The 21,986-nt window shown below is 40.2% G+C and overlaps 1 protein-coding gene and 1 long non-coding RNA gene across 3 annotated transcripts in view; one reads left to right on the top strand and one right to left on the bottom strand.

Moving 5' to 3' along the window:
- LRP8 (LDL receptor related protein 8) overlaps positions 1-8,492 on the top strand; it is a 182,892-nt gene extending 174,400 nt beyond the window's left edge. For both annotated transcript variants that reach the window (XM_065655816.1, XM_065655815.1), the window contains 8 exons: positions 175-293; positions 1,797-1,936; positions 3,323-3,464; positions 3,913-4,065; positions 4,739-4,969; positions 6,960-7,028; positions 7,258-7,430; positions 8,454-8,492. In XM_065655816.1, the coding sequence (XP_065511888.1) occupies positions 175-293; positions 1,797-1,936; positions 3,323-3,464; positions 3,913-4,065; positions 4,739-4,969; positions 6,960-7,028; positions 7,258-7,430; positions 8,454-8,492 (1,066 nt within the window). The remainder of the gene's footprint in view (positions 1-174; positions 294-1,796; positions 1,937-3,322; positions 3,465-3,912; positions 4,066-4,738; positions 4,970-6,959; positions 7,029-7,257; positions 7,431-8,453) is intronic.
- The window catches only part of LOC136001473 (uncharacterized), a 30,220-nt gene continuing 9,686 nt past the window's right edge, over positions 1,453-21,986 (bottom strand). The window contains exons 2-4 of the long non-coding RNA XR_010607803.1: positions 19,325-19,421; positions 18,141-18,183; positions 1,453-1,525 (exon numbers count right to left, since the gene is read on the bottom strand). This is a non-coding gene — a long non-coding RNA (uncharacterized LOC136001473). The remainder of the gene's footprint in view (positions 1,526-18,140; positions 18,184-19,324; positions 19,422-21,986) is intronic.

Raw genomic sequence — 21,986 nt, 5'->3', positions numbered from 1 at the left:
GGTTTACGTGGGGTTACTAAGGTGAGATTTTGCATTCTGGTGCAAGTTTTGTGGCAGAGTAACCTGAAGTGCCTGAAAGGTTATAATCAGAGAACAGGGCACCTCCTACTCCAACTAGTAGTGCAGATTTCTCCCACTAGACTCCTATTCACTGTTTCCTTGCATCTCTTTCAGGTTCATGTACTGGTCTGACTGGGGAGACAAAGCTAAGATTGAGAAAGCTGGCCTGAACGGTGTGGGACGGCAAGTGCTGGTGACTGACAACATTGAGTGGCCAAATGGCATCACACTTGGTAAGTGCCCAGGTTAGAGCTACAGCACCCACTGTGGCTGGCATAAATTGATTTTTATTGTTAAATAAGAAAACAAAATTGTAAATGCGCAAAGGCACCTGCACACAAATCCTGCAGATACTCTGTCACTTACTGCTCACCAACATGAGCAATTTTTTTTGAGTAGCAAGCATAGGCGGTAAGTCTTGCCAGAGTCAGAATCTCTGCAGGAGATTCGAGTTGCTTTTAAGTGTGTCTTAAGGCAATGGGAATTTTTGGGGGAGGATGCAGAGCTGCAACAACCCTTTGGAAGTCCAGGAAGCATCAGAGAGTCCTCAGTGCTGGTGTCTCTGGACCTGGAGCTGTCTCAGAAGCAGCATCAGGATACTTCATTGGACTGATCAATGCACGGTACATCAGAGGCACAGCCTGCAGAGCCCGTTCCCCATCGGCACGCCTGCCCAGCCACTCCTGGTGGGAGGAGCGAGAGGGAATCCATCTTGGCCCATGTCCTGCATCCTGCTGGCACACAGAGGGCTGCAGTCGTTCTCGCTGCAGTCGTTCTCACTGCCCCTCCAAGTTGCAGGCATGGAAAGGAGGATTCCTGCCCTCCTGGGGCAGGAGGGAACAGCCTCCTCTGGAGTTACAGCTGTAGGTGTTTGATGCTGTGCAGATGTGAGGTTCTCTGCTTGGTTTTATATTTGAAAATTTTAGCCATGACAAGGATGTAGGGGAAAATGCTGCTACTATTGCATAGTGTTGAAGTGCTACTGCTGTGAGCAAATAATGCTATCCTTTTGTAATTAAGAAATTAATTAATGACTGGTTTAATTACAGAACTTGTTTTGTGCTGGCACTCACCCACTTGCATTCTGTTTAGTGAATCTCATCCAAAATGAGTGAATTTGCTCCGGGAAGAAAAATTCAGTGCTTAGCATTCTAAATAATATGGGATCCTTCCCTCCCACTCTCACCTGCACCCTCCCCAAAACCTGGCTGGTTGTGGTGGGAGCGTCCCCACCACCAGTGTCCCCCCAGACTGCAGCACAAGAAGGGTTTCTGGACCCAGGATTCTTCTTCACTGAAAATGTGTAAATCACACAGCTCCTTCAGAGAGATCTTTCATTTGAATCACAGTTGTTGTTCTCCAGCAAGAGGCCGAGGACTGAATAGCCTTGAGAGAGATGAAGCTTCTTGCTCAGGCATTGATGGAGTCGCTCTGGGAAGCCCAAGCTGCTGCTGGCCTGCTCCTCCTGGTAACAAAAGAACCTCATTGTACAAAGCTGTCAGTCAGGCATTCCCCACACACACACCCCAGAATGTTCCTCCTTTTAAATCTTATTTATAGGGTCTTATCCCAGCATATCTGGGCACTGATTCAAAATCAGAACTAGTGTTAAAAAAAAAAAAAGGCCCAATAATAAAGAGATTAGTCATGCTGCCAGCAGGAAGAAGATGCTGAGCAGGAGAGAGAGAGTTGCAGGAGCTGTGTGTAATTTTGCTTCATTGTGTTTCACTTCTCAGATTTGCTGAATCAGCGTCTCTACTGGGTAGACTCCAAACTGCATTCACTGTCCTGCATTGATGTCAATGGCAGCAACAGAAAAGTTCTGATCTCTTCTGCTGACGATCTGAGCCATCCTTTTGGCTTGGCCGTGTTTGAGGTAAGAGTCAAAAATGGATGCAGAACAGACTGGAGGTCTCAAAGCTCCTCATAATTAAAAGTTCCGCCTTTTGCATAGCACAGAGAGTTCAGCGAGGGTGTTTGCTGCCATAGAAACGGATTAACCTGGTGTGGGTTCATCCGGGAAAGTCATTTTCTAAAGCCCTTCACCAGGAGCAATGCACTGTCTCATGATTTTACCTCATGTAGTACCAGTGTATCCGTGAGGGGCAGGTGGTGCCCAGCGTAATGCCTCCCACAGAACAGGAGAATGGGTTTCCCTTCATTTGAATTGAGCCACCTGTCCATACAAAGGCCAAAACTATGAGCAAGGGAAGGGAGAAGCCACTCACAGTGATCAGCAGGTGGGACAACCATTCACTGAGGGACACTGCAGCTCTCCTCTTGAACGTTGACTCTGAGGGGAGCTGTACAGGCGCAGAGCAGCCTCCCAGCCTGCACTGGAACTCTCGTCTGCTCTCAACACTTCGTTTCACACCGTCTTTGTATACCTGTGTTGCATTTGTTGAATTTTCTGGTGCCAACAGTACTCTCAGAGAAGGACAGCCCCTTAAATTGTGGGCACAGGCTTCCCCAAGACATTGCTGCTTGCTGGTTTTATCCTCACCAGCAACGTTTGGAAGGATCTCTTGGGTTATTTGACCTCTGTACACCCTTCCACATTGGAATGGCTGGCTGGAAAAACAGACAACCCTTTTGCTTTTAGTAATTTGCCTTTGTTCTCCAGCAATGTGACTTTCCTTACTGAAACATGTGTGTTTTAGCAGGCAGCAGCATACATAGCTGACCGAGCAACTAAATACTCTCTGATAACGGCAATTCCTGTGTGCCTCTTTGATAAGTTATTTTGTATTGTCAATCATAGTATGCCATGCAGAAAATATTAATAAAAAAGAGAAATAGATACTCATCTTCCAGGTGGGCCCTAGTCACTGGCCTCTTCATAGATACCTGCTTAATGCAGGTCTTATCTTTGGAACGGAAAAGAAAATCAGTGGAGATAACGAAAGTTTCTAGTATGGCCTTTTGGTTCTGCTCAAAATCCACCCCATCTTTTAAAAGAAAAAGGTTCAGAAACAGAACAGATGCAGTTCTTCTGTACTTAACCAAATTTCTGCTCCCTCATCTTGGTCTCATACCTCCTCAAAATTAGTAAGCACTTTATAAACATGTAGGATTGCTGTGCTTTTGAACCTTAGAAATGACAGTGTCCAAAAAAAAACCAGGAAATAGATAGAAGTAGCAGATAGAAGTAGCACAAACCGAAGGTGCCCCCGGTAGGAACACAGCGCATTGACTTTGTGACTGCTGGGGTTTAATCCAACTTGAGTTGGATTAGGTCAGAAATCCTGTGCATTTCCTGCAGGACAGAGTCTTCTGGACTGACCTGGAGAATGAAGCGATCTTCAGCGCAAACAGGCTGAGTGGCTTGGACATCTCTGTTTTGGCAGAAAATCTCAATAATCCTCATGACATCGTGGTATTTCATGAATTAAAGCAGCCCAAAGGTAAGACATGTCCTCAGGGCATGCTGGCCCTAAATCGGGTTTATTTGAGCTGGTGAATTAAATGCTTCCTGGTGGTTCTTGATGAGAGAGAAAGCACAGGTAATGATGTGAAATCAATGCCTAATGTTTGAAGTTCTTGCATAATTAATTCAGGAGCAGCATTAATTGAAAAGTCTGCAATTTGGTAATAGCTTTTTAATTAGCATCTTTGATAACAGTGAGTTACTCCTGTCACTGTGATGCTTGCCATTCATTGTATATATTATGTATGTATTTGGGCAGTTTTTATAGTAATGTGTGAGGTTTCACTCCACTGTAACGATGTTTAAGCAGCCCTATTAATTGAGGTAGGGAGTGAAAGAGAGTCATTTTAGAGGACCTGATATTTTTTTGCCAAGAACAAGAAAATAATAATTAGAAAAATAACTTTTCTTCCATCCTTCCCCAGCTCCAGATTCCTGTGAGCTCAGCCCCCAGCCAAACGGAGGCTGCGAGTATTTGTGTCTTCCTGCACCTCAGATCTCTCCCCATTCTCCCAAGTACACATGTGCCTGTCCTGACAACATGTGGCTGGGTCCTGACATGAAAAAATGTTACAAAGGTAAATACAATCACATCGCTATTGCACTATTCCAACAAAATCATACTTACAGTGAATATATTTCCTGATGGTGGAACACAAACATTAGCTTTTGTATTCCACAGACTTGCCACCTTCTGAACACAGCATAGTGGTGCCCTTTATTGAAAACTAGCTTATTTTTAAAAGCATAGCCAGAAGAAGATACAGCAGGAAGTGGGAAAAAAGGGATAAGGCCTAGCACTGAAAGTGTGAATGGTCAATAAATCCTCAAAATTTGTCACATTATTGCCCTATAGATGCTGGATCTGGAGAGACCACATCATTGCTGATAATAACCCGAAGTGGCGGGTGGTTTCAATGTGCTTTTCTCTAACATGCAAATAGTTCCTGGTACAAATTCATTATCTTCTGAAGGAAAAAAGAAAAAAAAAAAAAGTGTTTTAACTTCTTAAGTGCTTTCCATCCAGAGTACTTTATTACGATTAATAAATAAAGCTTGACTTCAGGAAGTCGTTTCCATAGCTCTAGGCAGCAAACTCTCGATAGTCTGACTACCTGGTAAATAGAGTTGGAATTTGGTTTCTGCTTCTAATCAGTAAACACAACAATCCTCCCCAGATTTATCTCACCATTTGTCATTTGATTTGTGTACTTGATTTTACCAAATTTCATGTTTGCTCTTGTTTTTCAGATCTTCCAACTACTTCAACTACTGTACTGGTTTCTACAACCGCAGCATCCCGTGCTGCCGGTACCACGACCATCGCAGCTGTACTTGGCAGTGCCAATAACACCACCGAGCTTGTCCCCAACGCTGCATCAGAAGCTACGATTACCACCCCAAGTTTTCATTTACCTTCCACCACATCCATCCTTATAGATTCTGAGATGACTACCGGAAACAGCAATTTATCACAGCACTGTAAGTGAATGAGATTCCTCTGTTCTTTTCCCATATAGACCGTATCGCAAAAACTCATGCGCTGGTGGGGACCTGACCTGCCATGTGGGTTACAAACAGGTGAGGTGCAGGCACGTCCTACGGCGCAGACAGCAGGTCTTCTTCCCGCAGACACCTCTGCTGTGATGGCCGATGTGATTCCAGCCACTCAGGATGTTAAGGAGCTGATGTCAGGTTTTCATCCAAAGCACGTAAAGCTGACTCTAGAGATCAGGCTCTGAGGGTTCACACTAGTCCTTGCCTTGTGCCTAGTACTGGTTAATCCCAGCTTCAGTGCTGTTTGTAGTGCTGCATACCATAATATGGGTGATTCTACAGGCGCTTCACCTATTTTGTTTAATTATTAACGTGACTGAGCACAAGTTGTGGGTGAAAAACGCCTCCTGTCCAGGTTTAGCCCTGCTGAACGTTCGGGATTACTCCAGCCCAAGACAAGCTGCGTCTGTTCTGCGTGGCCGTGCTCTGCACATTCATGGGGCCTGGTCCCTGACATAGGTTTGAAGTTTTGCATTATACATCAGAAGAGTCTCCCAATGGAGAGCAGGAATAGGCTCTCCTCAAGTTCACTCTACATAATGGGTGAGTAATGAAACACCAACCTGCCATCTCAGAGCTAACAGGTAACCCCTCTAGATCAAGCTTCCAAGGCAAAGCAGAAAGCTGAACTGCTTTCCCCCCCCCCAAAAAAAAAAAAATTCTAGTCCAGAGTGAGGACATTTACTCTTCAGGACTGTCATTCAAGACCGGAAACAGATCTAGATCACTTTAAAAACAGTAAAATACTTTTTCCGCCCCCCCTAAACCTTTCACTGAGCAGAACAGGCGATTTCCATTGTGTCTGGAAAGCAAAAATAAACCATCCCTGTTGGAGGCGGGTGCCTGCTGGCAGTGACAGTGGTGCAGCGCACTCTGGACTGCATGTGGGGAAGCAGAATCCAATCTCTAAAATTCATTCTTCTAAGTTGTTTTTGTGCAAATTTCTTTCAAATGCAATAATTAGCTTATCAATAAGCCATGGAAGCAAGGTGCTTCAATCGTCCACATTTGAAATAGTCTGGTTTATTATTAAGTAAATAACTATGTAATAGAACAACCTGCCACAGGGAAGTATATAAAATGATAAATTGCCTTTTAAGTTCAATGAATTGTGTATCAAAAGACAAACTACAGTTAGTTCCCCCTCTCTCAATGCCTGATATTTTAGCAAAAATAAATATTATGTGCTGATCCCCTATTTTAAGAGCTCAGAGCAAGCATTTTTAGCTATATAACTTGAAAGGTATATTCATGGGGTTTTTAATTATTTCTCCCGATAATTGTTTTTTTTCTCTTCTAAGTACAATATTGAGTTTTGGGGTCGTTCTTGCATGCCGAGGCAGACTGCAGCAATGAGTGATTTATATGTAGGAGAACTCCTTAGCTGTAAATAAATTTTAAAATAATTTAAAAGAAAAGCTGTGCAGATAGCTTTGAACTACATTCTTCTTCTGACAGCTCAAGACATCATTAATTGTGTCACTACTAGGTGGTGTTCTACTGTGGATTTTTAAGAGCACTATTTACCATCCCCTGATATGTGAATGGAATTTCCATTAAATGTTACCTTTTTTAAAGGCGACCTCCTTTTTTGTGCTTGAAAATTTGAGGCACAAATACAGTTATTTACTGGTTTCTGGTTAGAGCTTCTCTCAGGTGACGCTCCCTGACCTGCCCACACTCCTGTGGGCAGTGCGTGACCTGGCCCGGCTGTTCAGCATTCCCAAGAAGAAACAGCTCAGCTTAGCTCAGATTTGTGTGTAATCATTTTATTAGAAAACTTTTCATAAACTCTTTGATTACAAAAGCTTCCTCATAGGCAGAACAACATGGTTACTAACATAAAACATTCTTTAGACGTAGCTTTAAAACCAGCAAATGAGTTAAGTGATCAGAACTACTTCTGTAATTACAGATGCAAATAATGACCAAGGCTTTGATTCGACTGTGACAGCGGCTGTTATTGGAATAGTCATTCCTGTCGGTAAGCTGATGTAGTTTAACCTTTGAAGACGATACCAAATGCTGCTGTAAATACACTCTTCTGACTCTCAGGTTGGGGGTGGGAAGGAGTTCAGGAACTGCTGAGCTGGGGGGAAGTAGCCTGGCTGCCAGAAAATTGTCCCAGGCTGGGTATATATTTGGGGACAGCCCAGGAGATCCATGCACTCCCCACAAACTGGCTAACAGCCCTTATTTTCACTTTTCCTTAGTGGTCATGGGCTTGCTGTGCATGGGGGGATACCTCATCTGGAGAAACTGGAAACGGAAGAATACCAAAAGCATGAATTTTGATAATCCAGTGTATAGGAAGACAACAGAAGAGGAAGATGAAGATGAAATCCACATTGGGCGGACTGCCCAAATTGGACATGTCTACCCAGCAGTAAGTATCTGAGGAAACTGCTTATGAAGATTAATTTTATTGAGAGTTTAGATACAGAATTATCTCCAGACAATTACAGTGTCAGTTATTTGCTATATAATGACAAAATCCAGAACTACTTTAATAATCATTGAATAGGCAGAAGTCTAAACTTCCAGGCAGCTCATGCAGTTGTCTTAGCATATAGTGGTCTATATAATAAGATATTCTGTTCAAATGAAGAATAATTGTCCTAAATCAATGTACCCTGTAAGCCAGCAAGAGTAAACCAGCAATCTCAAGAGCTCAGTATGTGACAGCTGATGACTCACCCTCTACTGGATTCCATTAGATCTGTGCTTAGACTGATACCAAGTACCTAAACTATCTTAAGGATAACTTGAGTTTCTCTACAAACCAGGGAGAACATTTTTTGTATAACAATAGCAGTGCACAGAAGAGCCAGATTCCTCATGGGGAAGAATGAATGAGGTTCTGTAAGAAGTTAAGGAAATTTGCCTCGGCAAGATTAAGCTTTACAAAAAGCAAATGCTCGTTTTGATGTTAGTAGCAAGTCCTGTGTATGAACCTGTTCTGCACAGCAGTTTGTCTGTAAAGGACCCTCCTTCAAAGCACCAACCCTGGCGAGATGAAGTGCTGGCAGTTATAACTGCACCATATTTCTAGAAGAGACCATAAAGATCCATAAGTAATGAGTGAAGGCAGTATAGCTTCTATAGGCAGGCACACATATAGGTAATGCCCTATATAAACTAAACATCCTGCTAGAGATCACAGCAGAGCAGCTGTCAGCCTGTACGAGGAGCTTTATCCACGTAATACATGGGTGGAGTAAACTTCCCAACACCTCTTTAATAACACTTGAGTGGGTGACCCTGTTTGGACGTAAAAAAAATCAGTGCATAAAATAGATTTGTCACCAATACACCAGGGACAACAATGAGATTTTTAACAAGAAGCTCAGGTTAGCAACAGTAGCACAAGTCTCAGATTTTCTCAAGTGTGGTTCTTTTTCCTTCACAGCGTGTAGCATTAAGCTTAGAAGACGATGGGTTGCCATGAGGATGAAGTTGCTGCCCCAAGCACCACACTGAACAAGTTTGCTTTGGATCACAGAACCTGCTTCTTCTTTGTAATTGTTATTTATGTTGCAGAAGGGTAACCACAAAGTTATAATGAACTGCAAACATCCAAAGGATGTGAGAGTTTTGTATGTATAATCTTTTATACACATTTTAACTTGTTGCACTACCCATTTGTGATAGTGAATAAGCGACAGCTGAGCTACTAATTCAATGTACATAACCAGCCAGGCTGAAGGTTCAGTAGCTATTGCTTTATTTTAAGATTATATTTATAGATATTTTGTAAATATGTTGAATATGCTTTGTGGCTATCCATCAACATAAGTAAAACTACTTCTGTACAGGCAGTTTAGAAATATTTATTAACAAAATCTGGGCTATAAGATCTGTTCTGTAAATATAGTAGAGGAGTGAGAGTATTTATTTTTTGTATGTTTGGCTTGCTGTGCATAGTTTATCTGTGTATATATCTATCTAGACTAGATAGATATATAGGCATATAAATATATACATATATATAAATATATATACATATATTTTAAAACTACTAGCCTATGTTTATGAAAATTAGGGATAATTGAATTTTTACTGGATGTTTGAGAAGTTTGCTTTGAAATCTAAAGACACTAAGTAAGAGAGAGCCATACTGTATCCCATAACAAACAGAGCTCACGTTTTCCAAACTGGTTTGTGAGGGTTGCGTTTACATTTCCCAGTCTTTCCAGAAAAACTCCTCTGCAGCGCTTTTAACTGAAGAGCTACTTAGAGCATCGCAGCCAGGAGTAACTCCTAAAGCACCCAATTTTTTGTTTGTTTTGTATTGCTGCTTTTCACGGCTTGGTACAAATTTGATTTAGGTTGGTTGGTTATTTCTAAATGTAAATCTAAATGTTTTCCCCCACTGGAAATCTTGCATCTCTCAAAGTAGCTTAGAATTAGTAGAAACTAAGATTTAGCTGTATACTTCCATACAGCCAAAGTGAGCACTCTCACCTGGCTCATCAGGAAAAAAACCCAACACAAAACCAACGTTAATTCCTTTCCTCCTTGCCCTTTCCCCTGCTCACACTGATTAGTCCCAGTTTAGGTGATGCTTCAGGGCAGTGTTTTCATTCACCATGTGTAGAATTCTTCAAAGTGCGGTAATGACCTTCCAAGTTACTGCCACTGGAACAACCTGCACCCCGTTAGGTCTCATAGCACAGAGCGCTGGGCAAAGAGGTAAGAGGAGGTTACAAATCCACACACTTATCAAATATCTTTGGCTGGCTCAGACTGCACCTTGCAGAAAAAACAGGTTTTTCTCATCTTTCTATAAGATTCCCAGGGAATTCTATGGGAAGTGAGTACTTACCTACCACTGCATCATGGACCAGAACCTCCCTGAACTGAACCAAAACTTGGAGAAACCCTCCTGGTGTTCTTACATCAGTCCAAGCTTTTGTATTCAAGTGAGCAGAAGAAACTCAGCCTGAAGAGGTTTGGTTGGGTTTTTTTCCCTTTTGTTTTTTTTTTCTTTTAGAATAAATTCACAGTGTAATACGACCTGGAAGTTGATTCTTGACTAAGAAAAGGAAGAAGTGTCTAAAGACCTAGTACACATTAAACATAACACACACTCTCAAAACACTTCATGGCCTGCATAGACAATACATAAATAATCAAGCATCCTTCTATTCAAATTTTAGATTTTGACACAGTGAAAAACTGATCGAGATACCCAGTTATGGAGGTTTGAAGCCCCGTTTCTACAAATCCATGCACTGTGTGCGTGGAGAAAAAACTGAAAAAAGGCTGTATGTGATAACACTGTAACTAACAGATGAATGTAAATATACTTAAAAGTTCTACAGTTTTGATACTTTTTTAAGAACACATACACACGAACCTGTATAAACCATGTATAAAAGGCTGCCGTTTTTTTCAAACCATTGTAAATGAACTCTATGTGCAGTGCTGATTTCAACCTTTACAGATTTATAACTACTGAGAAATCAACCACCAAATTTGTTTTTTAAGAAATTAATTATTTTAAATAACGGTTCAGATTGTTAGGATGATATTTAACACTGTAATCATTTTTGATCGCTGTCTTGTCATATTGAAGTTCCGTTAGAGTAAGTTCTTGCTTGGTGCCTTTTGCGTTCCAGGTTTGTGTTATGACAAAAGGACCAGGGTGGGGCGGGGGAGGGATCTGCTCTCTGTAACACTTGCTGTACTTACATCAATGAGGATTACTGAAAACCAAATGAACACATTTGTAAAACAGTGCACTGTTTCTATAGAAAGATTAAATTTTTTTATCTGGGACTACAGAACTAATTACTTTATAGTGCTTAAAATGCTGTCCTAGACCTGGGACTGTGTCCTATTTTGATTTGAGTTTTCCTTAGCTCTTAATTGTCCACACCCAAAGTGGGACGTGGAAATGTTGTACAATTGCAGCTTCACAACAGCAACACTGAGACCAGTTCATATTGTACATGTAAACGAACTGACCATTGTGTTCTGACTTACCTTTCTCTGCCACTTTGGTTTTGGTCATCTTCAAATCACAAGGAAATAATGAACTGGTACTGGTTTCCATGAGCTGAACAATTATATCAGTGCTGTAACTGAAATAAGTGAGTAAAATTTCCAGTGGTACAAGTACACTGTCCTTAGCCCTTGTGAGACAATGTCTCAGGAGTGAGCGGTACGTACAACAAAACTGGTCTTGTTTTTAACCCAAACTATTATATGTCAGACTATTCAAGGGCCAGTTGTAAACCACTAAATTTCTTTGTACAAGCTTTTGGTAAAGCAAATCTACAGACGCTGAACCACTTGTTACAGCCAAATATGCACTCTGTTGACATCCTGGGGGGGGAAGAGAAATACTGCTATTCTTGGAATCACAACAGGCACTTTTTGTTTATTGGGGTTTTTTTTAAACATACAAACAATCTCTTCTGTGGAACTAAAGCTGAAATGAGATCCACTGTACTGGAAGTACAATGATACCTTTGGTTGGAGACATGAGTGAGTCAGCTTGTGCTCTCTTCCCCTTCTCTTGTACACATGAAATCCCAGATAAGAAACAAGGATATTGTGAACAAGGAGGGACAACAGGAGGCATTTTCTGCAATGGGTGGTTTAGCTGCTATTGAACTTATATATAACATTTCCCCATGCAGAGAGATGCTTGAGCAGGCAGACGAATGCTTGAAAGACTCTTCTCCTTTTAGGTATTGCTGTATATGCTCTTCGGTCAGTTTTTTGTGGGAAGTCTACTGCATAACAACTTAAAATTCCAGTTATCAGCCAGGGGAATAAAGCAGCCATAAATACCACCATCCATTGCTAGGTACTTCTTGAAAACAAGACAAGCAAACTGTGCATGGAATGACCATTCTTTTTCCTACCCCGGGTAATTTGCAGGATATACTCAAGCATTAGAAATGAGAGTGCCGAAGATAAAAACAACCTTTCACTGTCGCATCTTGTTATAAAGCCTTTTGAAGCAGAGTTTTTATTGAAAGTAACTTTCAGTCGATTTTTGTCCCTGAAGGAACACTGCCAAGCAGCCAACACTTTTCAGACACAAATAATTACTACCAAACTTATGGACTGGTAAATATTGGTGGTTTAGTTTTCTATTTGACTGAAAATAGGTTTTTCTTACTTTAAAATATTTCTCCATTTCAGTTAAATATTTTAGCAGAGTAATATAGTAGAAAATAGAAAAACTGATGATAACAACAACAACAAAAATATCTCTAGGTCTAAATAGAGAGGACAGCACAAATATAAAAAAAGTGAAAGAGCCTCATAAGAAAATCTCAGACCTATCTGGGGCACTGAGGTATGCCTGCCAGAACAAGTTTTGTGGTTTGGTTTGGTTTCTTTGGGTTTTTTTTTTCTTTTTTTTGATTCTATGCTGTAATTCTCTCTTTTTGTCTTGTTACTTTACTTTTTACGCATAGTAACTGTACAGTATGAGATAATCCGTACCATGCAGCCTCCTTTCATTAAGATGCTGTACATGTCCTCAGTATAAATCCCTTTAGTGTCTATATAACACATGTAGTGCTGTTACCTTTCTGCCTTCTACAGGAGGATGTGCGCATCGTTTCCTCACACTGAGTCTGTTTTCCATCAAATCAGTCTTTTAACTTTGTGAAACAGTTTTAAATCTTTCTTCCTAATTTCCATCCTTGCCTCCAAGACAGGAGCTAATAGCCACGCTCTACAGGGAGCTTTTTCACTGCTTCCATGCAGAGGTTTATTGTACAGCAGTGCCAGTTTCAGTTGTCTCCTGAATGCACAGTGTCAACATGGGAAGGATTCAAAGGAAGAAAAGCAGCAACAGAAAGGATTTTAGACGTGGGGTACATAAGCCACCTTTGAGATTCCAGCCACAGTCCGTTTGCACATTAACATGCTGGGTGCTCAGTGGCCAACTCAAAACGCTAATTAACAAAACACCCACACTCACTCCCTCGCTCTCACTCCGCAGGTCCTGGTGCCTCTGTTCAAACAGCTGTAACAAGAGCACTGCTCATAAGAGTTTGCAAACAGCACACTGGTAGATTAATGTGTCAGCGTGTCCTCAAGTCTCACAGAAGCAAATTTACACAGATAAAGATGAACTTGTGGCTTTTGATACCACAGCAGCAGACACAGTAACACAAAAGATGAGCTCACAGCAGTGTCTCCAGAAGTGAGGCCACCTGCCTGGGGACACTGGACTTGTGTATCTCATACCCGCAGTGGTTGCATCTACCAGAAGAAACCAACAAGCACCAGTTAAGGCTGTTCTCAGCTCTCTCACAGAAGGTTAGTCATGCTAACGTGTGTCTGCACCCAATGCAGCAACAAGCAGAATGAGAATTAACATGATTTTTAAAATAATCCTTTTCAAATTATTTGCAGCATTCAAATATCACTGCGTACCTCAGTGGGAGAACATTTTCTTCAGGGATTATCTGCAGCTGTTTGCTAAATTCTCCAGACTATTAAGGAAACCATTGTAATCTTGTCGGTCACGGGAAGGCGGCCATCTTAGCAGGAGCTAAAGTTACCATAGCGCAACAACCAAATCTCCCCAAAACTTTGACAGGCCCCAGCCTGGTTACATAGATGGTTTACTTTTTTTTTTCCCCCCCCTCCTTTTTTTGTCAGTTCTGTTCTGTCCCTGCCTAAAGGCTACAAAGTCAAGTGGAAGAGTAGATGTTATAATGATAGTTCTTGGTCAGATACAGCTGAGGCCAAATAACAAAAGATGTTTCACATTACCCTATGCAGGATTTTATCTGCTGAATCTGCCAATCAAGGAATTAATTAGTTCCAACTGTAGTAATTTCTTTTCATGCATATATTCCCCCACTGGGACTTAGCTGAAAGCACATACATTCATTTAATTCAAGCCATTACACACAAAGGATAATGGAAAGCCTTATGACCAAATGTTCAAGAAAAATCCCTGAATCTACGTATTTTGCTAATAAGGCACAGACCTAAGATCTAAGCAAAGAGAACATCTTGTAATAATGCTTAGAAGATAAACAATACTTGGAAAGTAATGTTTAGGTCTAAGTTTTGATGACAGCAATTTTCTTACAAAAGCTAAGTTGACTTTTAGACTTAGTGAAATAATAAAAAAGTGTCACAAAATTATTGGAAATTTACATTAAATTATTATTAGCAATATTTGAAATGTGTGCCACATTTAAAAGCCTGCCCTCATACACGGACTTCATATTACTTCAATGCTAAAGGCATCAGCAGCAGTAAAAGTTGTGAAGATGATAATAAATAAAAACTTTTTCAAACACATCAGAGGCTGGAAGCCTGCAGAAGAGCAGAGGAGGTTGACAGGATCTGTTGCTGTAGAGGAAACTCACGGTAAATATGTATTTTTAATTTTGCATGCAGCCTTGATCTTCCCATCTTTAAAAAGGCCTAATGCAGTGAGAAAAGACACTGAGAAGGTCAGCAAGGATAACTGAAGAAAAGTTTATATTTTTGAAAGCTTCAACTTGGAAAGACACAACTGAGATGTACAATACCTACATATAAAATCACTAATGGTGCGGAGAAAAGACACTGTTTTTCTAAGTATCCATTACCAGCTACTATCAGATAGGAGATGGGGTAAATGGAATTAGTCTGATCCAATATAACAGTCCTGATGATCAGATGAGTAATTTCTCATATTCGTTTGTTTGTTAATCATTGCCTTATTTACAATGTAACATGCACATTTTTTTAGAAAATACAATAACTGAGACTGATCAGACATGTAGTCTATAGGAACAAAGCAGTTCAGGAACCCCAAAGGCAGCTCTGGTTTCATGTGGAGCCACACCGGACAATTACACACCGTTCCTTCCTCTATTCCTTAATCTTTACAAGAGAAGGAAAACCTTAACAGTTTTTCAGGTAACACCAAACCAACAGCCTTTACCTCTAGGCTGCTATTAAGGTCCCAGCAGCACTCGTACAGCTCTGCCTGCCTTCCTGCTCCTCTCCATTGCCCCCTGTGGTTCTTCTGGAGCACCTTTCTCCAATAAATACACAATATTCCTTGTTTAAAACGCAATAGAGCCACTTGGACCACAGAGTATTGTTAATCATACCCCTGTGAGCTGAATGAAAAAGATACTCTGGCTGGGATGTTGAACTTTCCTTTAATACAGTTCTGTGAAACCGCAAAAGAAATAGCAGCAGTCTCGAAAACAGAAGCATCATGACCCAAAAAGACACAGAGATTTGCTCGACCACTAAAACTGACAGTGCTTAACAAACAACTGGGTTTTTAAAAAACCTCAATAATTTCAAAATAGATATTTTAGGATGATTTGTTGTTCACACAGGCCTTTTTATTATCAATATTAGAGCAAAGGGGAACAGCAAAATCTTCAGGGAAATGGACTTGAGAAAAAAAGAGCATCTGTTTACTAAAAGGAATTTTTAAAAAAAGACAGTCTGTGCAATCTCAATGTTACAAAACATGGTTGAATATGCACAGCAGAGATTTTAAAGAACTATGCAAATTATTTTTTTTTCTCCAAGACTGACAGATACACATGAGCTTCCAAGATCTGTATCACTGTACCATGAACACAAGCACTGTAAGAACAAGAAATTTTAGATAGTTTCAGGTTTGTGAGGTTTTGTGGGGTTGGGGGGGGGGGCGGGGAGGGGAGAGGTTTGTTGTTGTTGTTTGGGGGGGGTTGTCTCTTTTGTGGGGTTTTTTTTGTTTTGTGTTTTTTGTTGATTTGGAAGCGGGGGTTGTTGGCAATTTAAGTGCTAGCCGTTAAGGTTGTTCCTGTGCCTTAGCCATCCCTCTTTGCCCAGGGCATAACTACAAATGAACAGTGATATCCTAAGCGTTACAACTTACACAGACAACCACCAAATACAGAATACTTTGGTTTTTAATTCAGTCATTATATCAGTTTAGAGCAGCTCATATAACTTCAATACATAAGGCACTAAAACAATTAGGTATGATATTCAAAGTATGACCACTGGCCTAGGTTCAGCCTCTAAGCAACACAAATATACACAGATAGGGACACACCCCAAACCTGATTTATACACAATCTAAGACATGGGCCCATCTGCAGACCTAGATAAATTAATTGAGAAGCTGTGACAGAAGCATCTAGCGATGATGCTGCATTTGTTTGTCATATATTACTCTGGACTTTCAGCTACGCTATTCCAGGCATTAGCTACAGTCACGGTTTCCCACAGCAACAAGGTACATGGGACTAATTGTGCAAAAAAACCAGCTGAGTGGGAATTGCACCTCCCTCCCTGCAGTGAGCTTGGCCAAGCAGTTCCTTGGTTTGCAAGAAAATGGAAACAAAGCTCCTTTATGTGCACCTGAAATACAGCCTGAATTCAGCCAAAATGTCCTCCTGCTCACAGCGACGGGTGTTTGACCACAGCCACACTGTTCCAGACCCCGCAGACAAGCCCGGTCAAGTCAAGGAAAAATGGACTAAAACCACTAAACTTTCCCCCAGATTCCCCAATCCTCACTGATTTAGGAAGACATTGACACAGGTAAATCTATGTCTCTGCAAGAGGATAAGACAGAAGATAAACCTTCACAAGCACTTATATTTTACAATAAAAATATTTATTAAGTGAAACTGCGTTGTTTGAAAAACCATATCAGGGCAGCCACAGGTACTCACACCATAAAAGTTCTAGTACACTGTAACGAATGTACCTGTCAGAGTTGTGACCTATCTTAATATTAACCATTACTTTTCCAAGTATTAAGTATCCCATAGTACATGAATGCACCCTATACAGACACCAATAAGCATTTAATATTTGTTAGGAATACTCAAAACAAGCAACCCCATAAGAACACATTCTCTTAAACTCCTCACACCAGCCTAAAACAAACTAACAAATCCAGCCTGGATGGACTTCCCCATTAAATTCTCAGCAAGTTACCATTCGAAACAATAAACCAACAATCAAAGCGTAAAAAGCAAATGGTTTCATTTGGGATCCACTGCACAGGTGGGAAGACTATCTTGAATTAACTGAGAGGGGAGAAAAGCATCAGCTGGCAAGATAAGAAAGGTGACAAACCAGACTGCAGTGGCTGGCATATGGAAAGCAAAAGACAAATACCCAAAATAATCATGTGCAAAATGATATAAATCATAATTTCATCAAGTATTTTAGTAAGTCTTGTGCATAGGAACCGTGCTTACAAAATCATTATCATTCAGTTCACTTTCCCTGCGCAGTGATCATGCGAACTGGTTCTAGATGGACTGTGCTTTAAATTGTGACTGCACTGCAAACTACTACAGGTAATATGAACAAGTATGTGCAAATCTCTCTGAACAGGGCAGGGATGGGCCAGGGGGGCAAACTGGACCTTCCTGAGGGGAACACAAACAGCAGAGTGTGAAACAGCCCCTCATATATTAACCAAAACAAAAATATATAATACTATTTATATTTGTAATTAATGCACAGCTACCTCCCTCCTTCCTGAGGAACATATGCACTTTTGTGCTACCTACAAAGCAGCCTACAAAAGGCTTGACTGAATCCTAAATACTGCAGCAGAGCCTTCTAATCAGCAGGTATACAGAAGCCTCTTAGTTTCAGTTAGTCAATCCAAGGCACAAATCCTAATGAAGACAAGATGATTTGTAGTGTCAATAGCTGTTAGTGCTAGGAAAGCTATAAAATACCCTGAGCTTTGATTTAATATCTCCACTCTACCTTCATAACAAGAATAAAGCCAAAGAGGAATAACCTGTAGCTGCTCCTGCACATCAGAAGTCTACAGCCATAGATTATTTTGATTAACATTTTCTTCAAGAAAAATCAAAACACAGTGCTATGAGAATATTTATGTAATCAGATTGAATAAATACCACATAAAATGTCAGATTATATTCATGCAGTACTAGCTACTGTCTTTACTCAAGAGACTTAGCAACGTGTTTTCCCTCAGTTTGTTGAAGAAGGTTCTAGGTACCTCATGCTTTTTTGCGCTACAGAGCAGCTCTGACCCCAGTCAATTATCCTTTCTGAATCCAGCAGAAATTTTGCTGGTTGTGACTGATCTTAGGCAATGTCCGTTTTTCCTACTTACCCCACCTCTGCAGCAGCAGGCCTCAGGTATCTCCTCTTCTCCACTAAAATTTTTAAAAAAGAAAGAAAAACAGTCCAAATTATAATCAAAGTCCAAAGGGAGTTTGCTTCCAGAGAGGATGAGGGGAACTGGTAAAGAAAGAGCATGAAATGTGAGCAATTTGAGACCAAGAGCAATTAGAAAGAAGTGAAGGGCAGCTGGGCTGGAACTCTGGGAGGGGAATGACCCCAGGTGACGCTTATTTAATCCTCTAAGGAGGAATTTTAACTTTCAAGTGCATACACACAGGTGCTGCTGACAGAAGAAACACAAGCAACTATAAGAAAAAAAATACACAGGATAACTTTTTATATGTGAATTCGTGTCAGCCTTTGGCACCTGATCATTAGTACTAGTACTTAGTAGAAAGCAAAAATATTTGGCAGTTTGAAAACTGTGCTCACATATAATTATTGTGCTGGCATTCACTATATTCAACAAGACTATGCAAAGAACTGCACGGTAATTTCTGATAAAAAGACAGGCAGCTCCTCAAGCCACTACTTTACGCTACTATGACAACACAGGAAGAACAAAGATGATTGCTTTTTTTTTCTACCTCTACCCTAAAATTAAGCCTTTCCCCACTGACACTCATTTGGCTAACACCTCTGATTTGATAAGTTTACTGAAGTCTTTTTTAGTTCCTCTTTAATCACATCAAAGACTGCTGGAGTAAACCTGAAGTCAGACAAATGGCCAGTGATGAGCTGGTTGTAAAGACAACACTATTTCCTTCGTAGAAGAGTCACATTATAAATTTCACAGCAGACCTCTGTATTTTTAAACATCTTCATTTGATTTTCTTTCTTATTATAGACAAAAAACATTGCCTTAGTCAAAGACCAATTGCTTTTGTATTTAGCCTTCTTTACTCCACACTCATTTTATAATTAATGTCATAAAATCTCCACCTTAAACCGTAAGTCTTCACCTCACTAACCTTACAAGTTTTGAGGTTCTTGGCAATGCACATGGTTCTCTACTATACTACTCCCTCTGTATTCTTTAAAACCATGAAAAAATAGGAATTAATGAGTTGCAATGTAAACCTAAGCATTTCAGGCTTCTGACTAATGTAGAAAATAATGTTCAACATATGATTTGTTGAGCTCTATTAAGGACAATGTGCTGTTCGTACTTACAGGTATCTTATGATTGAATCTGTTGTAATGACCAAACCATGCTCTGCAGCCGCCAGTTTGCACTCCAGTTCAGCAACATCAGCTCCACATGCTGGTTCTGACAGATCCAGAGAGAGGACGCTTACCAAGGTGTCCAGAGGCACCACATTAAATAAATTTAAAAGGAAGATACAGTGAGAATCAACATAGGAAAGAAACAAACATTCAAGTCAATAGTTCTAAAAACAAGAAGTTGTTCAGGCTAAGACCTTGAAACAATTAGGTATTACTTTTTTCATTTAGAGGATATACAAGGATGTCTTGTAATTTTTCTGGCATGAGACTTAGAAATCTTGTATGCCAGAGGAAAAGAAAAAAGGTATCAGCGTATGATTACCTGCACCATTCTCGAGAGTATACAATGATAACACCTACCTTGAATAAATAATTAATTTTCAAGGACTACATTAACTCTCAGTAAAATGTGTTTGCTATATATTAACAATGCTAAAAAAAAATGTGTTAGAGGTAGCTGCAGAGAAGACATTTGGAAACCTCGTAACTTCATCTGAAATGGAAGTGGCAATGATAAACTCGAAATAGGTATAAATGTATTTTATCACTTTAAGGAATCTTTCATCATGGCTAAAAACTATGAAATGCCCCAGAGTATTAAAATCAAGCATTTCTATTGAAAATTTAAAACCTGTACTGTTAAGGCTTTTAAAGATATTTCAAATAAATGTTTCTCCCTTTCAGGAAGCTCTTTAGTGATCTCACAATAGAACTACTTCCCAATTGTTTATAATACAACAGATAGTCTTGATCAAAGGTAGCAGCCATGCTGCGGGCAGTGTGATATATTCATGGAGTTACAAGCAGAAGAGTGTAATAAGTGTGTCTACACACACTTCACTGCTGCTCTGTATCAGTTCTTCCACGGCTACACGCTGGAGAATGGTCAGTTGGTTGAATGTGCTGTCCACAGCTGATGCTCTGTCCCAGCAGAGGCTCCGATTGTTTTCTGTTCTAGCGGGTATTTCTGATTACCAGAGGGGTTATAAGCTACTTGCATATTGAGCCAGCTCCACCTAAAATGCATTTCCTTTCTCCTGCAAAAATATGCTATCTCCTACCTCCTCAAAAAATAATTACACAGATACAGAGAAAATTAAATGAAAGAAAGGAAGTCTGTATTTTAATCTGCACTGGACATTTTAATTGGCATTACTTTATCACAGATTTAATTTTCTGTCTTGGTCCACAAGGCAGATTACAGAGAGCTATTCTTACCTCTCTGCAGACCTGTGAAGAAATCAGGTGAAAATGTACATAAGTAGTGGGGAAGGAAGAAAGAGAAAAAAAAAATAAAATAAAAAAGAGAAAAGAGAGAAAGGAAAAAAGGAAAAAAGAAAAAAGAAGAAATAAGAAATAAGAAAAAAAGAAAAAAGAAGAAAAAAGAAGAAAAAAGAAAAGAAAAAATAACAAGGAAAAATAAAAAATAAGAAAAGAGGAAAAAAGGGAAAAAGAAAAAGAAAAAAGAAAAAGAAAAGGAAAAAAGAAAAAGAAAAAAGAAAAAAAAAAGGAAAAAATCAACAACAAACACTGTCAGCTTTAATTCCAGTATGCAGATACTTTTCCTCTAGACTGTTCCGCTTTTTCGCCAACTTGCGTACTTTGAACTACATTTAAAACTGAAGCGAACGTGGAATTGTAGTCACTTTGCATTAAAAACAGAAAAAGCCACCCCTCTGGTGAAAAAAGATGTAATGTTTATTCAGTTTGTAAATTGCTCAAGACTGGAATAATGTCTTTATCTGTTGCCATTATCGTAATAGACACCTGTATTACCCCTCTATGACAAAAGCAATAAAAAAGCCTCCAAAAATAACAAAAAATCCTCTTATATAAATGCCACATTAAAAAGCTTCTAACAGGAACTAAAGTGCCATCCTACAGAATATCATTGTATTAATAATGGTAATATAGTTTTATTTTGTTTGTGCCTCTGTGAATCCAGATAGTATTTTCCAAGTATACAGAGAAAATATAAAGAGAAGGAAGGGTCACAAGGTTTTAGGCTGGGGTTTCTGACTTTTTTGGTTTTATTTTGAACTACTACCAGTTTTGCAAGCCCCAAACTGATTCCTTCCTCCCAGAAGCTTTCATAGAATCACAGAATCATTTAGATTGGAAAAGACCTTTAAGATCGAGTCCAACTGTTAACCTAACACTGCCAAATCCACCACTAAAACTTTTAAACCCCTCCAGGGATGGTGACTCCACCACTGCCCTGGGCAGCCTGCTCCAATGCCTGACAACACTTTATGGGATGAAATGTTTCCTGATATCCAATCTAAACCTCCCCTGGCGCAACTTGAGGCCATTTCCTCTTGTCCTGTCACTTGTTACTTGGGGGAAGAGACCAACCCCCTCCATGCTACAAGCTCCTTTCAGGCAGTTCAGACAGCGATAAGGTCTCCCCTCAGCTCCTGTTCTCCAGGCTGAACCCCCAGCTCCCTCAGCCGCTCCCCATCACACTTGTGCTCCAGCCCCTCACCAGCTTCGTTGCCCTTCTCTGAAATCTCTCCAGCACCTCAAGGTCTTTCTTGTAGTGAGAGACCCAGAACTGAACACAGGATTCGAGGTGCAGCCTCACCAGTGCCCAGCACAGTGGGATGGT

The sequence above is a fragment of the Caloenas nicobarica genome, chromosome Z, assembly GCF_036013445.1.
Source record: "Caloenas nicobarica isolate bCalNic1 chromosome Z, bCalNic1.hap1, whole genome shotgun sequence".
Taxonomy (NCBI): Eukaryota; Metazoa; Chordata; class Aves; order Columbiformes; family Columbidae; genus Caloenas; species Caloenas nicobarica.
The sequence above is the reverse complement of the archived record's forward strand: the minus strand, read 5'-3'. Positions and strand labels throughout refer to the sequence as shown.